This window comes from Trichosurus vulpecula, chromosome 4, assembly GCF_011100635.1.
Source record: "Trichosurus vulpecula isolate mTriVul1 chromosome 4, mTriVul1.pri, whole genome shotgun sequence".
Classification (NCBI taxonomy): Eukaryota; Metazoa; Chordata; class Mammalia; order Diprotodontia; family Phalangeridae; genus Trichosurus; species Trichosurus vulpecula.
The window spans coordinates 128,678,785-128,699,306 of record NC_050576.1 but is presented as its reverse complement, the minus strand read 5'-3'; the positions used below and the strand labels follow the sequence as shown (position 1 = coordinate 128,699,306).

The window sequence follows — 20,522 nt, the reverse complement described above, 5'->3', positions numbered from 1 at the left end:
TCCTTCTTCACATCAAACTCAGACTTCTATTCCTATCCAGAGTCCTGGTGGCCACCCCTTCTTTTGTGTCTGCCCTCAGCTCCAATCCCCCCCCACCCCTGCTTTCCCATCCGCTTTTATCTCCCTGTGTTTCATTCCTTTGGAGAAAAGTAGAAAAGCTATTCCTTGATGTAACATGTTCCAGTATACCCTTGATCAAAAGAAAGGGGGGTTTCCCCCTGTTGGCAAGGACTTTCTCCTGAGCACAATGGCTGGTTGGGCTTACCCTTTGTCTTAACATTTCTCCTCTTTCAGATATTTCAGAGCGGGCCTTGCTACCTTTTGCCTGATGGATGATATCTTTGCTCTTCTAGGTTTTTCTGTCCATAACCTCTTAACAGACTTCATTTATCATGGTACCATAGACTGAGAGCTGGAAGGGATCTTGGAGTCAAGCTCCCTCACATTATATAGGAGGAAACTGAGGCCCAGAGAGTTTGTGACTTTCTCAAAGTCACAGAGATTAAGAAAATGCCAGAGTTGGGGGTCAACTTCAGGTCCTATCACTCTTCTGTGCCATACCCCCTTGTGTTTTATCTGCCCCATCATTGGGTACTTTTCTTGTTCTCTAGTGGTTTCATCTAGGTAAGCTTTGCTACAAACAGAACCATGACCAGGAATTTTTGCACTCAGGTCAAACGCCATAAACCAAGCCCAGTGCAACCAGCTCAATGATGCAGTGGATAGAGCACCAGGTCTGGAGTGATGAAGACCTGAGTTTGGATCAGACTTCAGACACTTACTAGCTGTGTCTGAGCAAGTCACTTAACTTCTCTCTGCCTCGGTTTCCTCATCTGTAAGATGGGAATAATAATAACATGAATCTCACTGGGTGGTTGTGAGAACCAAATGAGATAACATTTATAAAGTGCACAAAATAAGTGTTTTATAAATGTTAGCTACTAGTAAATCTCCTTCTATCACTACTACTTGGAGTCATGAAAGCCTGAGCTTAAGTGTAGCCTCAGACACTTACTAGCTCTGTGACCTTGGGTAAGTCATTTAACCTCTGTATGCCTCAGTTTCCTTATCTTTAAAATGGGGTAACAATAGCACCTGCCTCACCAGGTGGTTGTGAGGTTCAAATGAGATAATATTTGTAATGTATATGGCAAACCTTAAAGCGCTATGTAAATACAAGCAGCAGTAAGTACAGGCTCACATAGGGCGGGTGGGTAGAGAACCTGGGAATCTCAGTGGGGTAGAGACAGAGACCCCAGGAAAGACTTACGCTAGAGCTGAGGAGGAGCTGAATCAAGCTCGACTTTTGTAGCTTCCTATATTAAATAAATATTATTGCTGACTAAGGCTAAACTCTATTATTTCTACCTGCTGATGACCTTTATGTGTTGTTAATCAACAAGCATTTTATCAAATGCAAGCTATGAGCCTGGCATTGTATTAGGTTCTGGGACATAAACACAAAGGTGAGACAGTTCCTTCACTCTAGAAGCTTATATTCCACTAGTTTTTAGCCTTTGACACCCTCTAAATTCAGTACCCTGGGGACAAAGCTCTTGTTGGCCCACCCTAGTTATAGCTCTTTCCTCCAACTACATTATAAACTTCTTGGGTGAAAAGACTATTTCTCCTATTTCTTTTGTGTCCTCAACTTCCTCCATATCATTTCATATAATGCTAAATACAAGTCGATGTTCAATAAATGACTGAATAAACAAAGAACATCCATTTATTTGGACAGTTTCTGAACAACATTTCTATGAAGCTATGAAATACAAAGACAACTTTAGTTGCCAATGGGGTGTGTGTGGGGAGGTTGAGGGAGCATAAGGTTAGAAGTTAGAGGACTCAAGGGTTGAGTTGTCTTCTTTTACTGACTCTTTAGTTGACTCTAGATGTGGCACTTTCTGGCTTTCCAAGTTTTTCCATCAGCATAATGAGAAGCATTATCATAATCATTAAGCATTTAATGAGCATCCACAGGGAGCCCAGCTCTTTACTAGGTGCTAAGTAATATTTTTATCTTCTACCTGGGTAATTGGGATGTTGCCATGATGTATGACATTTTTCTTCAGCACATTAATATGTCCACTTTGGTGTGACAAAGAGCAAGAAAAGAAATCCCTTAAATATCCTCCATCCAAACCGTCATTGTGTCTGGAAATGTTATGATGTATTTTTTTTTTGTACCAAATTCCTTTCAGGAGTTGTGTCCTGACCCTCAGTTTATTGTTGGTGGAGCTACTCGAACAGATGTTCGTCAGGGTGCCCTTGGTGAGTAGTGTGTGTGCGTGCAGGGGAGGGGTGGGGCAGGGCTTGTGAAGAGTGAAAGTTTTGTTTGTTTTTAGTAAGTTGCATTTATGCCTATATAAGAATGAGCCATGTTGAATAAGGCAGTAGGACATTTGTGCATCCATGCTCTTGTAACTACTTTCTTGGGAGTGAACTCAGGACTCTGAAATTATCTTTTAACTTTGTCTTCTTTCCTTCTATCAAAACTTATTCTGTTATTTAACAAATGTTTATTAAGCTTTCTATGAGAGAGTGATGGTACTGCGGAAAACAGACTGAACATCGAGGTCACAGCACCTGAGTTTGAATTCTGCCTCTGCTGCTTTTAAGCCATGTGACCTTGGTCAAGTCTCTTAGCCTCTAGACCTCAGTTTCTTCATCTATAAAATGGATAGAGTAACCTCTAAGGTCTCTTTTAGCTCTAGATAAGGAGCTAGGAGGTCATAGGAGGATAGAGCTCTGGATTTAAAGTCAGAAAGACCTGAGTTCAAATCCTGCTACAGGCACTTATTAGCTGTGTGACCTTGAGCAAGGCACTTAACATCTGTTTGCCTCAACTTCCTCGTCTATAAAATAGCACCCCTTTCCCAGGATTGTCGTGAGGATCAAATGAGGTATTTTTAAAAGAACTTTGCAAACACTTGTGAGCAATTAATCGATCTGTGATTGCATGATTTTCTGTGTGCTCAGCACTGTACTTTTTCTTCAGCACATTAATATCTCTTTTTTTTTTCACTAACAAGAAGTAAGCGAAGAAATCCCTCAAACACCCAGGATTCCTTCCTCCAAATCATCATTATTGCTGGAAATGGAATGCATTTTTTTACGTCCTCCAGAATCAGGCTCCATTCTCTATTTTTTTTTTCCCCACCAACACTCCTTGTCATTCACTCTACCTTGAAGCTGAACAAGATCACCTGTTGCCTCTCAATCTCATTCTGTCCTGTCCCAATTTCATACCTTAACACAGGCTTTCTGTCCCCTGTGCCGGAAATATGCTTCCTCTTCATCTCCACTTCTCGAAATACTCTATGACTTTTTCTTCGAGGCTCAGTTAAGGTTCTATTTCTTCATGGAAGAAGCAGACTTCTTCCATGTCCATTGTCCAGTGGAAAGTATCTTTTCCCTCAGATTTTCCTAGAATACTTGGTCTGGATCTCTCCTTTGTCCCTTTCACACTCTACCTGTTTGTGGATATGTTCCATGCCTATGTCTTTCCTGTCACCTCTTCAACTGTCCCCATGACATCCTCCAGCCCCTTCGAGGGCAAGGGAGTGTCTTTGTCCTTTTTCACCTTCGTACCTCCAGATCCTACAAAAATTCCTTCCCCGAAGCAAGTGTTTAGTAGATGTTTGTTGAATAGATTGATACCACACAGAGCCCTGCCCTCATGGAGCTTACTTTTTGACTTATGTAAAATATAATGGGCTTCCTTCTAATAATACTTTGCATTTATTTTGAGCTTTGTATAATCTTTTGTGTATGTGATCTCATTGATTATTCTCAAGAACTCTGTGTGAATGGCAGAATGACAGACAGTATCACCCTGATTTTACAGCTGATTCAACTAGGTGGCACAGTGAATAGGGTGCTGGACTTGCAGTCAGGAAGATTTGAGTTCAAATTCTGCCTCAGACACTTACTAGCTGGGTGATGCTGGGCAAATCACTTAACCTTTCTCATCCTCAGCTTTCTTATCTGTAAAATGGGGATAAAAATAGCGCTTATCCAACCAGGTTGTTGTGAAGATCAAATGAGATGATGTATGTAAAATGTTGCAATGCTGCAATCCTTAAAGCATTATATATTGATATATGTATCACTATATAAATGCTGCTGCTGTTGAGGTGTTTCAGTCATGTCTGACTCTTCATGACCTCATTTAGGGTTTTTTTTTTTTTTGGCAAAGATACTGAAGGGGTTTGCCATTTCCTCCTCTAGCTCATTTTACAGATGAGGAAACTGAGGTAAATAAGATTAAGTGACTCTCCCAGGGCCACACAGCTAGTAAGTATCTGAGGCTGGATATGAATTCATGAAGATGAGTATTCCTGACTTCAGGTCTGGCGCTCTATCCGCTGGACCGCACAGCTAATGCTAGCTGTTCTTTTTATGTATTTGATGATGAAACTTGAGTTCAGAGAGGTTAACGACTTGCTGCTTAAGGCTATACTGGTAACAAGTAATGAAGGAAAGACTCAAACCTAGTATACAAGGCTTTCTGTCTTGATAAATGAGGGACAGCAAGATAGGATTCTAGGAATGGTCATGCTAGCTAAGCAGCTTTTTCAAGGCCCAGGATCTTGGCTGGTTCTCACCTTTTCATGTTCACTGGAGATAAAATCCTGTGTCACTTAAGGAAAAATTCATTTTTTATGAGTTTTATTCTCACTTGTCAGAATGTATATACACTCCTCCCTGATAACAGACTTAGTCATTCTGATTATGCAAGGCCTTCTCCTAACATGGCCTTGTAAACTGGAACTTCTATCTGAAGTGGGACAACATTTGTACTCCAGTGAACAGATTCTGCTATGCCTTTGGACCCATGTTCAGTGACAGTGAAACCAAATGTCTGGGAATGAGAGAAGCAACAGACAAAATGAGCCCAATTCAAAGAAAAGCAGTGGGAAAAAAATCTGACCACAGGAGAAAAGGAATTAAAAATTTTTTTTTCATGTTAGAAAAGTTTTCTTTTCCCCTTCTATCTCCTGTGCTCTCTCTCCACTTTGCCTGAGGTCTTCGTTACTCTGAAAATCAAGGAATAGTTTAAGAAAAAACACCTCCAGTTTCTTCTTAATGAGAGTGACAAGCAAGCCTGCCACATATGGAGTTTTTCAGCAATGACAATGATTCTATGCTATCAGGCAAATCAGGCCTCCTAAGTGATAGACACACCTATTCTATTGTAAGCCTGTAACTGATGCCATCAGAGGAGTGGCAGGAATTTGGCTCCTTTTTGTTGATTTGGAGGAATGTGTAATATTTATTCACTTTACCTGGAAAATGATTAACTTTTTAGCATACGTGCCAAAGAAATTAACCTTCATCTCCAAAACCCCGAAGAGCACCTGCATAGCTCTCTATATGTGGACTCTATGTAGGATAATAACATCTATTTCCTAGGTTTGACTTGTGAGTATAAATGAGATAATGTTTGTAAAGTGCTTTATAAAGGTACCTACTATTATTATGTGGACAGTGATTAATATGTGCTTTCTAATTGATCAACTTTGTTAATTTTCCCCTTTAATATATTCTTATCAAGCCAAGAGAGCTGCAAGATGGTATACTGGATAGTTAGGAAGACCTGGGTTCAGATCCTGACTCTGACACTTACTAGCTATGTGACCCTAGGTAACCTTGTGTCAAGCAAGTTTCTAAAATTTTTGTTGTTGTTCAGGCATGTCTGACTCTTGGTGACCCTATTTGGAGCTTTCTTGGAGAAATACTGGAATGGTTTGCCATTTCCTTCTCCGGCCCGTTTTACAGATGAGGAAACTGAGGCAAACAGGGTTGAGTGACTTGCCCAGGGTCACCTAATTGAGGCCAGATTTGAACTCAGGAAGTCTTCCTGACTACAGCACCAGTGCTATATTCTCTGTGTCATCTACCTACCCCCAAATTCTGAAACTTGGCTAAGTTACAGAGGAGTTGTAATCAGTATTTATGAAAGGAGATTTCATACTGAGAGTTTTCCACATTGAGAAAATCATAGATCATCCACATATTTGCTTATTTGCCAACAACCAGAGAAGAAGGTATTTTTAAAAGGGGGTTGCAATCACCATAGCAAGCACATTCATTGAGAAGCAACATAAATAAATGAATGAATGAAAAAAACCCCAACAAGATTTATTCTATTAAGTACCTACTGTGTGCTAGGCATTGTACTAGGTATCCTAGATACAAATATAAAAGAGAAAATCTCTCCCCTCAAGGAGCTTACATTCTAATTGAGGGCTATAACCCCTTTAAGGGCAGTAGAGATGGGAATTCTCCAAAGTTTTGGTCTGAGGTGAATGGAGCCTTAGGATTCTGTTGTCATGCCTTTCCTAGAAACAGTGGTAATATTGATATGATTACTGTTTCCAGATCAAAAGACAAAAAGTAGGGGATTATGTGGGGCACATAGCAAGAGGGTGGAGGTGGAGTCCTAATTGTTAAATCTTTAGTGTGAGTGTGTACACCTCAGAAATCAGCAAACTCTACAATTCAGGGCCTGAGGAGTAAATTTTTTTTCCCTTGAAAGCAGATTGTTAAACATTTACCAGCATTCCTTTGTTCTACCCAACTGGAACGTCTTTCAATATGGGCTTGGTTATGGAGTCAATTCAACAATCATTTATTTATTTTAAAATATACAATATATGGGGGCAGCTAGGTGGCGCAGTCAGTAGAGCACCGGCCCTGGAGTCAGGAGGACCTGAGTTCAAATCCGGCCTCAGACACTTGACACATGTACTAGCTGTGTGACCTTGGGCAAGTCACTTAACCCCAACTGCCCTGCCAAAAAGCAAAAAAAAAAAAATATATACAATATACTCCCTCCCCCAATTACATGTTAAAACAAATTTTTAACATTTAAAAAAAATTTTGAGTTCCAAATTCTATCCCTCCTTCTGTCTTTCCTTCTTCTCCCCCCTCCCTGAGACAGTAAGCAATAAGATATAGATTTTGCATGTGCAATCATGTGAAACATTTTCATGTTAGTCATTTTGTACAAGAAGACTAGAATAAAAAATATGAGAGTGAAAATAGCATGCTTCAGTCTGTATTCAGACAGTATCAGCTCTTTCTCTGGAGGCAGATGATATGTTTTATCATTAGTTCTTTGAGACTGTCTTGGATCTTTGTATTGCTGAAAATAGCTAAGTCATTCACAGTTCTTCATTGTATAATATTGCTGGTACTGTGTATGATAGTCTCCTGGTTCTGCTCACTTCACTTTGTACCAGTTCATGTAAGTCTTTCCAGGTTTTTCTGAAATCATCCTGCTTGACATTTCTTAGAGCACAATGATATTCCATCACAATCATATACCACAGCTTGTTTAACTGTTCGCCAATTGATGGGCATCCCTTTGATTTCCAATTCTTAGCCACCACAGAAAGAGCTGCTATAAATATTTTTGTACAAATAGGTCCTTTCCCTTTCTTTTTGATGTCTCTGGGATGTAGACCTAGCAGTGGCATTGCTGGATCAAAGGGCATGCACAATTTTATAGCCCTTAGGATATAGCTCCAAATCACTCTCCAGAATGGTTGGTCAATAATCATTTATTTTATTCATTTTTTCTTTTTTGAGGGGGGAAGGCAGGGCAATTGGGGTTAAGTGACTTGCCCAAGGTCACACAGCTAGTAAGTGTGTCAAGTGTCTGAGGCCGGATTGAACTCAGGTCCTCCTGACTCCAGGGCTAGTGCTCTACTCACTGTGCCACCTACCTGCCCTGGTCAATAATCATTTATTAAAATAAGTGGTATGAAATGGAGATTTAGTTTTAAGTATGATCCTCTTTTTGGGTTTTGTTTTGTGGCTGGAAATCTACTCTTTTGGTATTTACATCCAAAAAATACATTAAAAAATCAAAATAAAATTATAACAAAAACAAAATCCCTCCTTTTATATGCAAAACACTGTGCTAGGTACTAGGAATACAAAGAAAAGAATGAAAGCGTATTTCCACAAGGAACTTATGTTCTATTACTACACAATGTATGCACAGATAACTGCAAACAAGGTAGGGAACTATGGGGGCAAGAAAAAGATCAGGAGAGGCAGAAAATAAAGGAAAACATGACAGAAGAAGGGGTGTCTAAGCTGGCTTTTGAAGGATGAAAAGGATTGTGAAAAGTGGAACTGAAGAAGGACTGTATTCTGGGCATGGGGAACAGCTGGTCTGATTGCGCAAGGGTGGAAGATGATGAGTTCATACAGGGAGTAGTTAGCAGTCTGGCTTGGTAGGATTGTCGAATATACAAAATAGAGTCATAGGAAAAATAAGACTGGAAAGATATGTTGGAGCCAAATTGTGGAGGACTTTGAATGCTGTTCTAAAGAGTTAGAATTTTATGCTAAAGACACTAGGAAGCCACTGAAGAGTTTTTGAACAAAGTGATCTGGTCTCTGAGATGCTAATAGCAAGAATAACCAAAAGCCAAGGTGCTCGCCGACAGCCTGTATGGAGAGCGGGGAGAATTTTTTGGTGCTCCACATAGAGTGGGGATACCAACTGTGCTGTGGCCAAATAACTGTTGTCTAAGCTCAAAGTGCAGGCTAATGCTCTTCTTAGAAGGGAAAACAAAGAGCTATGAGAAACGCTCTTCTTTGGTCTCCATGTTGTCAGGGAGAAGGAAGCGTTCCTTAAAAACAAATAAATAAATAAATGACAGAATAAAACAAGAGCTCTTTGGTGTGAAAACAAAAAAGAAAATGTACCTGGAGAGGCAGAGGGGAATCGTGACCTATATGGGGGCGCAGCATGGGGGAGTAGAGGGCAGAAGAACATGAAGCAGAGTTAAGGAAGGGAAGAAGAAAGGCATTGAACACTTTGAGCTAAGTAATAGATAATGCGATTCTTATTAGGCCTGCTGAGGAGGTTGTCTTCCATCCAATTATCCACAGGAGCCATCTGGTAAATGAAGTCCCCTAGGGAATGAGGATGAAGGAGGAACCCGGGGATGGTAAAAGACCTATCCTGTAAGGGTCAGAGGTAGAAGAGATGAATAATGGTGGTTATTAATATCCTGTTAAAGGTCACTGAGGAAGCTAGTTGTGGACCAGTAGTCAGAAAGTCTTGAGTTCAAATCCTTTCTCAAATACTTACTTTGTGGTGCTGGGCAACTCACTTAACATCTGTCTGCCACAGTTTCCTCATCTGTAGGCAGTAATAACACCTACCTCTCAGGGCTGTTGTGTGGACAAAATAATATAACATGAAAAGTGCTTTGTAAACTTGAAAGCATTATACAAGGGCTAGTTATTATTATTATTAATCAAGTCGATAGTGAGGATAGGCAGATCTGATGTGTCCCTTCCCTGACCCCTCAATCCCCTCTGCCCCCAACCTGATACAGATTATATCCAGAATGTGAGAGAGAACTTTTAGATGTTGAACCAGATGACTGCCACCAACCACTGGTGATTTACTTGGGCACTGACAGAAGAAACCTAGAGTATACTGGCAAAGATTATGAAGTGTGGGGCAAGAACTGAAGACTTTAGGGAGGAAGGAAACAAGCCTACTATGTGCCAGTTGCAATGCTAAGTGATTTAGGGAAACTGGCTGTGTTTTCATGACCATTGCAAAGGGTTTCAGAAGAGTAAGGTTGAATTGGGAAGTGAAGAGCTAGTTGAGAAGATGGTATCCAAGAACTGGATTTAGATTTCTTGGACACAGCTCCTAGCCAGATTTGGAGTATGCCTAATAAGGCCTGGTAAAAGCTTATCTAACTGGTATCTTACGACTCAAATCAGAAGGGCTTTGAACTGAAAAGGAGACCATAGACAGCAGCTCTAATGCGGGAAGAACAGAAGTAGTGTTGGCCAGAAATTTACAAGGGACAAAAGCCAAGAAAGAAACCAGCAATAAGAACCCATGGCCTCAGACACCTATATACAGGTATAGAAAATATGGGTAATGTGCAAGGGAACTAAATATATAATCCAAAGAGGCTAATTAGACTTCATTGTTACAACTGAGACTTATTGGGATGAGACCCAGGACTAGTCTGTCCCTCTGGAAATGTATATTTGGTTTGAAAGGAACAGAATAGGTAAAAGTGAACCTGTAGTGTGTATATGTGTGTGTGTAGAAGCATTGCTTATAAGAAAATACACTCATGTGAAATACTCCAGGCACCAGAAGAGAGAAGCATGGTGGAGAGCATTTGGGTGAAATCAGCCAAGATATTGCCACCACAGTGTATACTACAGACCATCTGGACAGAAAGAGGAAACAGATGAGTTTAAGAAACAGATCATAAACCTAGGCAGAGGCATGATACTGTCACAAGGGAGGGACTTCAATCACCTGGGCATCTCTTGGATTTCTCCCTCTGCCCAAAGCAGGACACCTAATAAACATTTCTTGACCTGACTCCATGATAATTTATTCCTTCAAAAGGTGGAGGATCTGATGAGAGGAAGCTATTGTTCTAGATCTGGTTCTCATCAACAAAGAGGAAATGATTGATGGGGTGGATTGACAAAGCGACTACTGCCAACAGTGTAAACTACATTCTTCATCTGTAGACCCACATCTCTCTGCCTGGAGGAGGGAGTTGTCCTTCACCATCTGTTTTTCAGAATTGAGATTAATCATTACATTTAATCAGTGTGGCTGTCTTTTAGTGTTTTCATTTGCATTTTTGTGGCACCCTAGATTTGGGAGAGTAGACTTCAAAGTCTTCAAAGAAGGAGTGAGGACCCCATGGGCTAAAATTCTACAAGGAAAGTCAAGCCAGAAAGGATTGGAAGCTCTTGAGAATGAAATTCTAGAGGGACAAAGAGAAGCAATACCTATGAGGAGGTAAAGGGAGTGGGGAATTGTCTAAAAAGGTCAATATGAATACATATGTCAACCAAATTAAAGTTTTTTTTTCCTTTTTGGTTGTGATTGTTTTTTTTAATTCTTAACTTAAATGAGCACTTCCATATCACAACAGAACAGAAAAAGAAGATTGTACATGAAATTGCAGATCTCATGTGTATTTCGCCCTTCTTTCCAAGCATTTGATTCTTTCTGTTCTATTTTGTGCAGTTGAAAGATGCCTCACTGCCCCACTTTTCTTATTTTTTTTAAAAATTATTTTTGGTAGCTTTATTCCTAACTCCCCTGTCCCTCTCAATTCTGTCCCTCCCCATAAAAAAGAAAAACAAAACCTTTGTAACAAATAACCAAAACAAATTCCCACATTGGCCATGTCCAAAAATGTGTGTGTCATTCTGCACCTTGAGTCCATCAGCTTTCTCTCAAGAGGTGGGCTGCATGCTTCACCATCAGGCTCTTTGGAATCATAGTGCATCTTGGCATAGATCAAAGTTCTTAAGTCTTTTAAATCAACTTAAGTTTTTGTTTTTTAAAGTTGTGTACAGAAGACAGAAGGAAGGTAGGTCATGGAGAAGGGAAGCAAAAACATGGTGTGCTGCAAGAATGGTGTTGAGGGTGGTTAAAGTTCAAAGGAGCTGAGGCTGGAGGGGAAAGTTAAGGACAATAAGCAAAGGTTGTTAGTATTGTTGTTTTAAAAGCTATACTGAGGAAAAGAGAATCAAGAAAGAAAGAGGACCACTCGTCAAGCTTCATGGGGTGATGGCAAGCAGAGGCAATGATAGGGTAGAACAGTTTAACTTTTTTTATTTGTGTGTGTGTGTGTGTGTGTGAAGTCAACATTTATTAAATATTTATCCTGTGCCAAGCACTGTGCTGACTGCTGGCTGCCAAGAAGAATGGTCTTTGGACTGGATGAGATAGAGTGGAAATGACTAATAGGGAGTTCATACCCAAGATTAGTGGGGAGATAGTACGAGGACGCCTGGCTGCCTTTGATGAGTTTAAGTTACCCTGCCCAGATGAACGATATCCTAAGGCACTGAAAGAACTGACAGATGTGATTGCTGAGCCGATGCCAGTGATCTTTGAAAGATAGTGGAGAGCTGCAAAGGTTCTTCAGGATGGAAACATGGCAATTGTCCCAATTTTCATTAAAAGAAAAGAGAATGGAATTTAAAAACTCTAGGCTAGCAGGTTTGGCTTTGATTCCTGGCAAAATACTGGGGAAAAGTAAACTCTAGGAATAAAAACCAAACCAAACCAAAAACACTAGGAAGCAACCCCAAAGCTAAGCCAAGACTAAGTTTTGAGTAGAATGGACAGATTCCCGGATAGGTTTTAAAAGGTAATGATAATCAATGGATCTCCCAAGTTGTCAGAGCTGGGGACAATGAAGCTTCAGAATGGAGAAGTCTTTTAGGGAATGAGGATGAAGGAGGAGCCCAGGGATAGTTAAACCACAACAATAACAACATATGTTAACAATATGTGCCAGGCACTGTGCTAAGTGCTTTGCCAATACTATCTTATTTGATCCTCACAACGACCCCGGGAAATAGGTGCTATTATCCCCATTTTACATTTTGAGGAAAGTGAGGCACACAGGTTAAATGACTTCCCTAGTGTTGCAAAGTGTCTGAAGCTGGAACTGAACTTAGATCTTCCTGATTCTTGGCACAACACTGGATCCATCATTCCACCTAGCCTACCCCCAAATGACTCCCCTCACTTTTTTGGGGGAAGGGGCAGGGTTCTTGGCAGAACAGGTCATGGGGATGCTATGGATGCAGTTTAACCACATTTTAGCGAAGCATTTGATAGTTTCTTATTTTATTATTTTGAAGAAGATGAAAAGATGTGGGCTAGATGATTGTTCAGTTAGCCATATTTGGAACTGTTTGGAAGGTATACAGAGAAACTACACCAACAGTAGTCACTAATGGTTCTTTGTGTTAACTTGGAAAGAGGTCTTGTCTTGGAGTGCCTCCAGGCTTCTTGGCTTGTTCCTATGATCAATAACTTGTATCAACGAATAGCTAGATGCTTCTCAGATTTGCAGGTGAGTCAAAGTTGGAAAGTACAAATAACATATTGAATAATCGGGTGAGATTCACAGCATCATGGGATCAACAATTTAGAGTTGGCAGGGATTTTAAAGAACTACTGGTCCAGCCTCTCATTCTACACTTGGGGAAACTGAGGCCAAGAGAAGTCAAATGATTTGCCCAAGATCACACAAGGAATAAATTGTCAGAGGCAGGATCTGATTTCAGATCTTCTGGCTCTAGATTCAATGCTGTTTCCATTCCCTTTCAATGAGATTCAAAAATAGCTTGACATGTTAGAATACTGGGCTAAATCTAGTAAGATGAAAAAAAATTTGGAGAGGAAGCAAAAGGTATAGTCTATGTAGTTATCAGTGTTGGGAACTTCCAGTATAGAAAATCCTTTCATTAACGAAGATCTGAAAATCACAGTCTTAGGAAGTTTTGTGGGAAGTTAGGTGATTTTCTCATGATCACATGACAAGAATGTGTTAGAGACAGGACTTGAATCCAGGGCTTTTTTTCCCCCTAAGGACAGCCTATTACCCAATATACTACATTGTCTTTTAAAATGAAATTTATATTGGGGGGGTGGCCAGAGAGATAAATATAAAGTCTTACATATAGGCTAAAATAATTAAGTTTATAAGTCCCAGACTGGAGGAGGCATGTCTAGACAGCAGCTCATCTGAAAAAGATCTGGAAGTTTGAGTAGCCTGCAAGCTGAATATGAGTTAACAGTATAATATGGCAGCCCAAAAGTTAACAGATGGCCTAGTGTCTGGGACTAAAGAGGTACTGGTCCCATTATACTCTACCTGGATAACACTCAGAGTATTGTATTTAGTTTTGGTGCTGTATTTTAGGGAACCTCTTGGTGAGATGGAGAGCATCAGGAGAATGGCAGTCATTATGGTGAAGGGCTTCAAGATAATGTCTGTTTCCTAAAGTAGCCAGTCCATTGTGCTTTGGGGTAGCTCTAATCATTAGGAAGGTTGTCCTTATGTAAAGTCAGTTTGCTTCTTGGCATCTTCTGTGCACTGACCCTGATTCCATCTTCTAGGGCCAAGCAGAACAAGGTGAATCCCTCTTCCATATTACAGTCTTCAAATACTTGAAGACATATTTAATATCCCCCCTCCCAAGTCTTCTCTTCTTTAGACTAAGCACCCCCAATTTCTCCAACTGACAAAGGGACATCAAGGGGCAGGTGTTCAAATCTTGCCTCAGACCTTAGCTGGATGACTCTGGGCAAGTCACTTAACCTTTTTGGGGGGTTTTTAACCTTTATTTTTGGTCATTCATTTTGCTTGCAAACTTGCTGTCAAACCAGAGATCTATCTAGTCAGAGTGGGATGGACAGATGGTGTAAACCCCAGAGTAGAGATTGCTGAGTGATGGCAGAAGTCATCCATTTCCTCTTGGCCTGCAATGTCAGGTGGCACAAGAGAAGTAGCCATTACTAGAGATGGTGATCAGAATGGTGGCATATTCTGGGGGTCAGCTTCTGGGAGTTTCAAAAGATTGAAAGCATGTGATAGGCAATCTTTGGCAGTATTGACCCCTTCTCAAGATAATGTTTTAAATACTTGAAATAAAATACATATTATTACAAAAGAAACTAATTATATTGAAATACAGTTATCAAAATATTAAAAAAAGCAACAACCAAATTCTCAGGCTCTACCTTAAGAACCCCTCAATCTCAGATTCCTCATTTGTAAAATGAAAGGGTCCAATTTGATGGCCTCTGAAGTTCCTTCCACTTCTAAATGTAGGGGTCTATGAGACAACCATGATCAGGGATCAAAGATGACTGGCAATTCAGAAAAAAAGACTTTGAAGGAATGGCAAAGTATGGAGGAGAAATTAACAAAATGAAAAGCATATATTGAGTAAGCATTGTTTTTTTTGCCAAGCTTTGAACTAAGGAATACAGTTAGAAAAGTGAGACAGTCTCTGCTGTCAGGGAGTGAAGGGTTTGGCTTTATGGGTAATAGAAGGTCCCAGGGGCCCAAAGGATTCAGTAGTAGTTGTTGTTGTGTTTGTCCTTCATTCTCGTAGAGGACCATGACATCAGGGAAATGATGACATGACTTGCAGTTGACCTTGATTTGAGTGAGGGAGGGCTGTGCAAGGTCACCAGCCTCACTTTCTCCTCCAAAGCCATCTGGATCCAGTGGCCTGATATTCACCAGGATGACTGGAGATGACCCTGGATGTATTAGGAGACCAGATTCCATAGTAGGGTGGATGCCAAGGCCAAGGGGTCTTTAGGTGCATTGGCAGGCCAGATGTCAATGGTGTTTGGTGTTTGGTGGGGGAAGAGACAGGGAAAAATGGAAGTACTAGTGAGATTTTAGGGCATAGTGGCAGCTATGTGACTCTGAGCAAATCATTTAATCTCTCTGAACCTCAGTTTCCTATCTGACAAGGTTGTTGTGAAGCTCAAATGAGGTAATGGATGTGAAATGCTTTGCAAACCTGTTGGCAAACTAGGGACCTAGTCAGAGTAGGATAGATGGATGGTGTAAATCCCAGAGGACAGGTTGCTGAGTGATGGCAGGAGTCATCCATTTCCATTTGTGGCATATTCTGGAGGTCAGCTTCTGTGAGTTCTAAAAGATTGAAAGCATGTGATTGGAAGAGATCCAGGATTGAAGGGAGTTGGTTGATGATAGATTAGGGTTTCCAATGCATACAATGGAAGGGGTGGTTGGAGTTAGCTCAGGTAATGCTGAGATGATTTATATATCAATTGGGTAGAACTATACTACGAATCAATCATTCTAAAAAAAAAAGCCGGATTCTTAATACAAAGACTCCCATGGTTGACTAAATGGATTGGACCTCATTGAGAAAGAAGTATGCCTCATAGTACTGACAATGGGAACAATTCCTAATGTGAATCAATTAATAAGCCTAATAGTGAACAGGGAGTGAAACCCCAAACCAAGTCTCCACATTGTGTGTCAAATTTGAGCAGCTGCTGGCCCCAAACAATGGGTGAATAATAGAGATATTCAGAGCAGAGATTGTATGCCTGACAAGTAGTTTGCTTGCTAGGAGAACAAGGTGGCACCATGTGGCATTTGTTGAATTAGGGCAAGACAGGGACTAATCTAAGTAAAATGTTTTGTTAGCTTTTAGCCAATCCCAGCAATGAAACAGAATGTAGTTTGTCCTCCAGTTTAGAACTGATCTAAATTAAGATTTTAAAAACTTTAAAATTTGCTATTTAGCAAATTTCCTTTTTAAAGGCTTTTTCTTCCTTCTTTTAACCCTTTCATTTTTCTCTCCTTTCTGTACTACTTGATTGAGTGGAAGAGATAGTACCCACAGAATGGTCCTGCAGGGTCGGCTATATTTATCGACAGCTACATGATATAGCACAGGTAGCAGGGACAGTCTCCCTTGGAGCCACTGCATTAGAGGTATGTTGGGGTCAGTATCAATTCAAAAATTTACCTCATAAGCCCTTACTAATGTATTTCTTTTACCAGGAAACCAGAGGGCATGATAGTTCAAAGCAAAAGACATTTAGTCAAACAGAATAGCAAAATGCCTGACAAGGGGTTTCCCCCCCACCACACATCCAGGGGTATACTCCTCTATAGGTTAGCACACCACCCATTGAAGAGAAAATGCATATGAAGGGGACACGTGCATGCTGAGTAGCATGAATAGCCAGGCCATCCCATGCACCTATGGCAGTGTTCATAATGGGACCCTTTTCTGTTTCCTTTGTTCTTGTTAGCTTCACTGAAGAGCTGCTAATGACCTCTGCCAATGTCATTGGTCTGAGAGCAGTTTTCTCTACTGATCTCGGGGTCTTCTGCTGATCTATTGTCACTGTGGTATTGTTTTCTGGTACTCTGTAATGATATCTCCAACTGTGTTGCTCTCTGCTGCCCTCTCTTACCAGCACCAGCTGGCATCTCTGTTGAACTGAAGCTTCTGGAGTCTCCTCTCTATTAGATCATAGCCTTGGTAGATACTTCTGCTCTTTTGGGATTTCAGGCTCTAGCCAGTGATACCCAGCTAGCCAGAGAAGCCACTGGGCATTTTTTTTGTTTATTTTTAGGGTAGCTGTTTCTGTTGCTGATTGAGTTCTTTTAAACTTTTTTGTTGTTTTACTTTCATCATTTACTTATTTATTTATTTTAGTAGCCTGGTTGCTAGCTTGGGTTCCTGCCAGTCATCTTGAATACCACTTAGCAAAACTTTGAAAGGACTGTGATGAAGAGATTGTTTTCAACACTCATAATGCTCTTGGTCACTAGCCTGGGTCCATCAAATCACACTTAGAGCAAGTCTAAAAGATCATAGGTCACTGGCAACTTTTTACTTATTTCCTTCTGTCTCATCCCTTTCCTTTCCCCTCATTAGTCACTGTACTATGGAGTTGGTGACTATTTTTTTTCTTTTCCTTAATGTCCTAGTCCAGGGGTGGGGAACCTGTGGCCTGGAGGCCACATGTGGCCCTCTCAGTCCTCAAGTGCAGCCCTTTGACTGAATCCAAACTGGCTGTACTTGAGGACCTAGAGGGCCCACATGTAGCCTTCAGGCCACACCTTCCCCGCTCCTGTGGACCTAGTCTGATGCTGTTGTTTGGGGACTTAAAGGGGACTGTGCAGACAAATAGACTGCTGGTAAAGCAAAATGATAGGTCTTTAATTGGTGTGTTTTAATTTATCCTAGGGAAAATTCTGTGACTTCACTTTAGACACATTTGGGTGTGTGGACAGAGAGGCAGAAGTATTAGAAGAATGATATTAGGGTAGTGCTTGTTTTTCCAAATTATTGAAACACCTGGCACCTCCAGAAATAGGGCATGCCCACCCCCAACCTGGGGCAAAAGCAAAAGTCTCCCAAGCATGACAGGGAAGGGATATAGTCAGGGAAGGGAGGTTGTCGGAGACTCATATTGAATGAATTTCAGGCTATGAAAGTTCGGAGTTGGGAGTCTATGATGGTCCAGTGAGAGGCCACTGCCTGAGGGTATTGTTACATCACATTCTGAATATCCCTCTTGAATTCAGTAGGTGGGACTCTTGTCTCAAGACAGCTCAGAAATTCAGAAAGAGTCTAAGGGTTTTATTAGGAGGGCTAGAATTTCACTGGATGGAATGGGAAGCTGGAAGTGTCCAGCATGGAAGGCTCCAGGCATCTAAGATTCCGGGAAAATGAAGGGGATTTCAGGCAGGAGAAAGGGGAGTTTTTAGAGTGTAGCAGAGGCAGTCACAAGGAAGGCTGATCCACAAAACTAGAGGGACCTTCTGAATTGCCACATCCAACAACCAAGTCAAAGTTTGTTTAATAGTTATGAGGTATCTACTCCCATTTCTTCTTTGTGATACTAAGTCAGACCTTTGCCTTCATCTTGTGTACTCTGGTGAACCCCTTAGTTTCATAGAAATTTCAGGTCCATAGACAACTCTGAGCCTGATCTTTCTTGTAGAATTTCAGTTAAAAGTCTTTGCGGTGTGGTAGTTAGTGCACTGAACTTGTAATCAGAAAGATAGGCATTCAAATCTTGCCTCACATACTTATTAGTTATTTGATTGTGGTAAGTCACTTAAGCTCTCTGAGCCTCAGTTCTCTTATCTGTAAAATGGGGATAATAATACCTGTACTACCTACTTCAAAGGGCTATTATAAGGCTTGAATATGTTATTTGTAGCATATAAACCTCAAGTGTTATATGGAAATTTGTTTTCATCATTATATATAATAATAAAATAAATGAAGGTTAGGGAGTTATTTTTGATATCTGCTTCCTAATTACTCTACAAACTTTTGGGGGGTATTTTACATTTATATGGCAAAGTGTTTTCATGTCCATTATCTCTTTAGATTTTGGTAAACCCTCTGATATTAGTAGGACATAGATAGATAGACCATTTATTAAGCATTGACTATTTGCTAATCTCAGGAGATACAAAATACAAACAAGCCAGATAGTCCCTGCCCTCATGGAACTTACCTTCTAATGGGGAAAGATGACACATAAAGGAGAGGTAGAAAGGTGTGTGTGTGTGTGTGTGTGTGTGTGTAGGCAAAATGGTTAATGAGGTGGAAGTAAAGAAGTCCAGAGAGTGGATGGTAGTTGAATAGAGCATAGCTTGGACCACCCCTCCCCCACTTTGAAATGATGCTTTATGTAGGCATTTACCTATTAAGAGTGAGAGGAATATTATGCTTATTTTATAGATGAAAAGAAAATGAGGATCAGTGAGGTTATGTACCCTCCCCGAGGACACAGAGTTAGGAGGCCAGGACTTTTCCCTTGATACCACACTGCCTCCCATAGAATCTGACTGATCCTTGTGATAAATCAGGAGATATATATATATGTGTGTGTGTGTGTGTGTGTGTGTGTGTGTGTATACATATATGTGTGTGTATGTATACATATATTTATAGGAGGAAGTGGGTGTTTTGGCATATGTATACTTGTAATGTAATACAGGAACTACCCAAGAGAAATTCCCAAACAATAGGCTTGGGTATATTTCTACCACCCAGAGGATTGTGGGGACATTTTTCTTTCAAAGACTCCTATTAGCTTGTCCTCACTTTCTCTTCTCTGGTGGTACCCCTCCCGAATAGGTCCATAGCAGTAGGGCATACACACACACACACATGCAAACACACTCAGAATCAGTTACAGGGAACAACTACAATGTAATGCAATCTTGGAGTACAGATTATATATAATTGGAGAGTCACAAATAAACAAACTCATGTGACTCATTCTCCTTGGCATAGGTTTAAGGACTGAGTCTCTCCCTTTTCCCCTCCTTCTCTAGTCATTAAGCCCTTTTTCTAGCTCTTACTCAGAGCGAGAACACGTGTGTGTGTGTGTGTGTGTGTGTGTGTGTGTGTGTGTGTGTGTGTGTGTGTATGGTGTCCCATCACTGTTCTTTCCAGTTAATCCATCCCATTTCCATTTCTCTACTCCTTCCCCAGTCCCCATCCAACCCCCAAGGATCAGGCTGGGCTCTTTTTTCCCCCAGGTCCCTGAAGAATGTGGATCCTTTCTTGTCTGGGCCTCAAGCTCACCGTTGGCCTCAGGTGGACACCATTTCCCTCAGAGCCACCCGACCCTCCAGAATAGCTTGTGTCCCCTGGACTGTGCCTCCAGAAATCTTCTGATGAGTTCTGTCCCTTCTCTTGATTCAGAAAGGTAAAAGGCCGAACATTGCTAGTGGAGTTTGTGATGAGAGACTTCTACAAAGCAGAGAAAATTATGGGTGGCAGCTCCATTCAGGTTAGCTCTAGATAGAAATCTGAAGTTTATCATAGTGTGAAGGATTATAGATCTGGAACGGAAATCACAGAATTTCAGCACAGGAAGAGTATGTGTACCTTTTTTTGGGGGTCCTACATATACCACTACTGGCTTTTAATTAAAATTCCTTTTTTTGTAACTCAGCCAGAGACTCCTGCTTTTTCTTCGTCTGCTTTCTCTGCTTGAGCTCGTGAGCTCTGGTTCTTCGCCTGATTTCCCCACATGCTCCTCAATGAGCGCATCGTGACTATTTTGTACTTAAGCCTTCTTGACTCTTGGAATTGTTACTCGTTCATTCGACAGACATTAAACAGCAGTTCAGGGCAGAGAATCTCACTAG

The 20,522-nt window shown here is 40.8% G+C and overlaps 1 protein-coding gene across 1 annotated transcript in view; it reads left to right on the top strand.

Annotated features, from left to right (window-relative positions):
- CAPN8 (calpain 8) overlaps positions 1–20,522 on the top strand; it is a 101,764-nt gene that overhangs the window by 7,497 nt on the left and 73,745 nt on the right. The window contains exon 2 of the mRNA XM_036756649.1: positions 2,205–2,274. Within this exon, the coding sequence (XP_036612544.1) occupies positions 2,205–2,274 (70 nt within the window). The remainder of the gene's footprint in view (positions 1–2,204; positions 2,275–20,522) is intronic.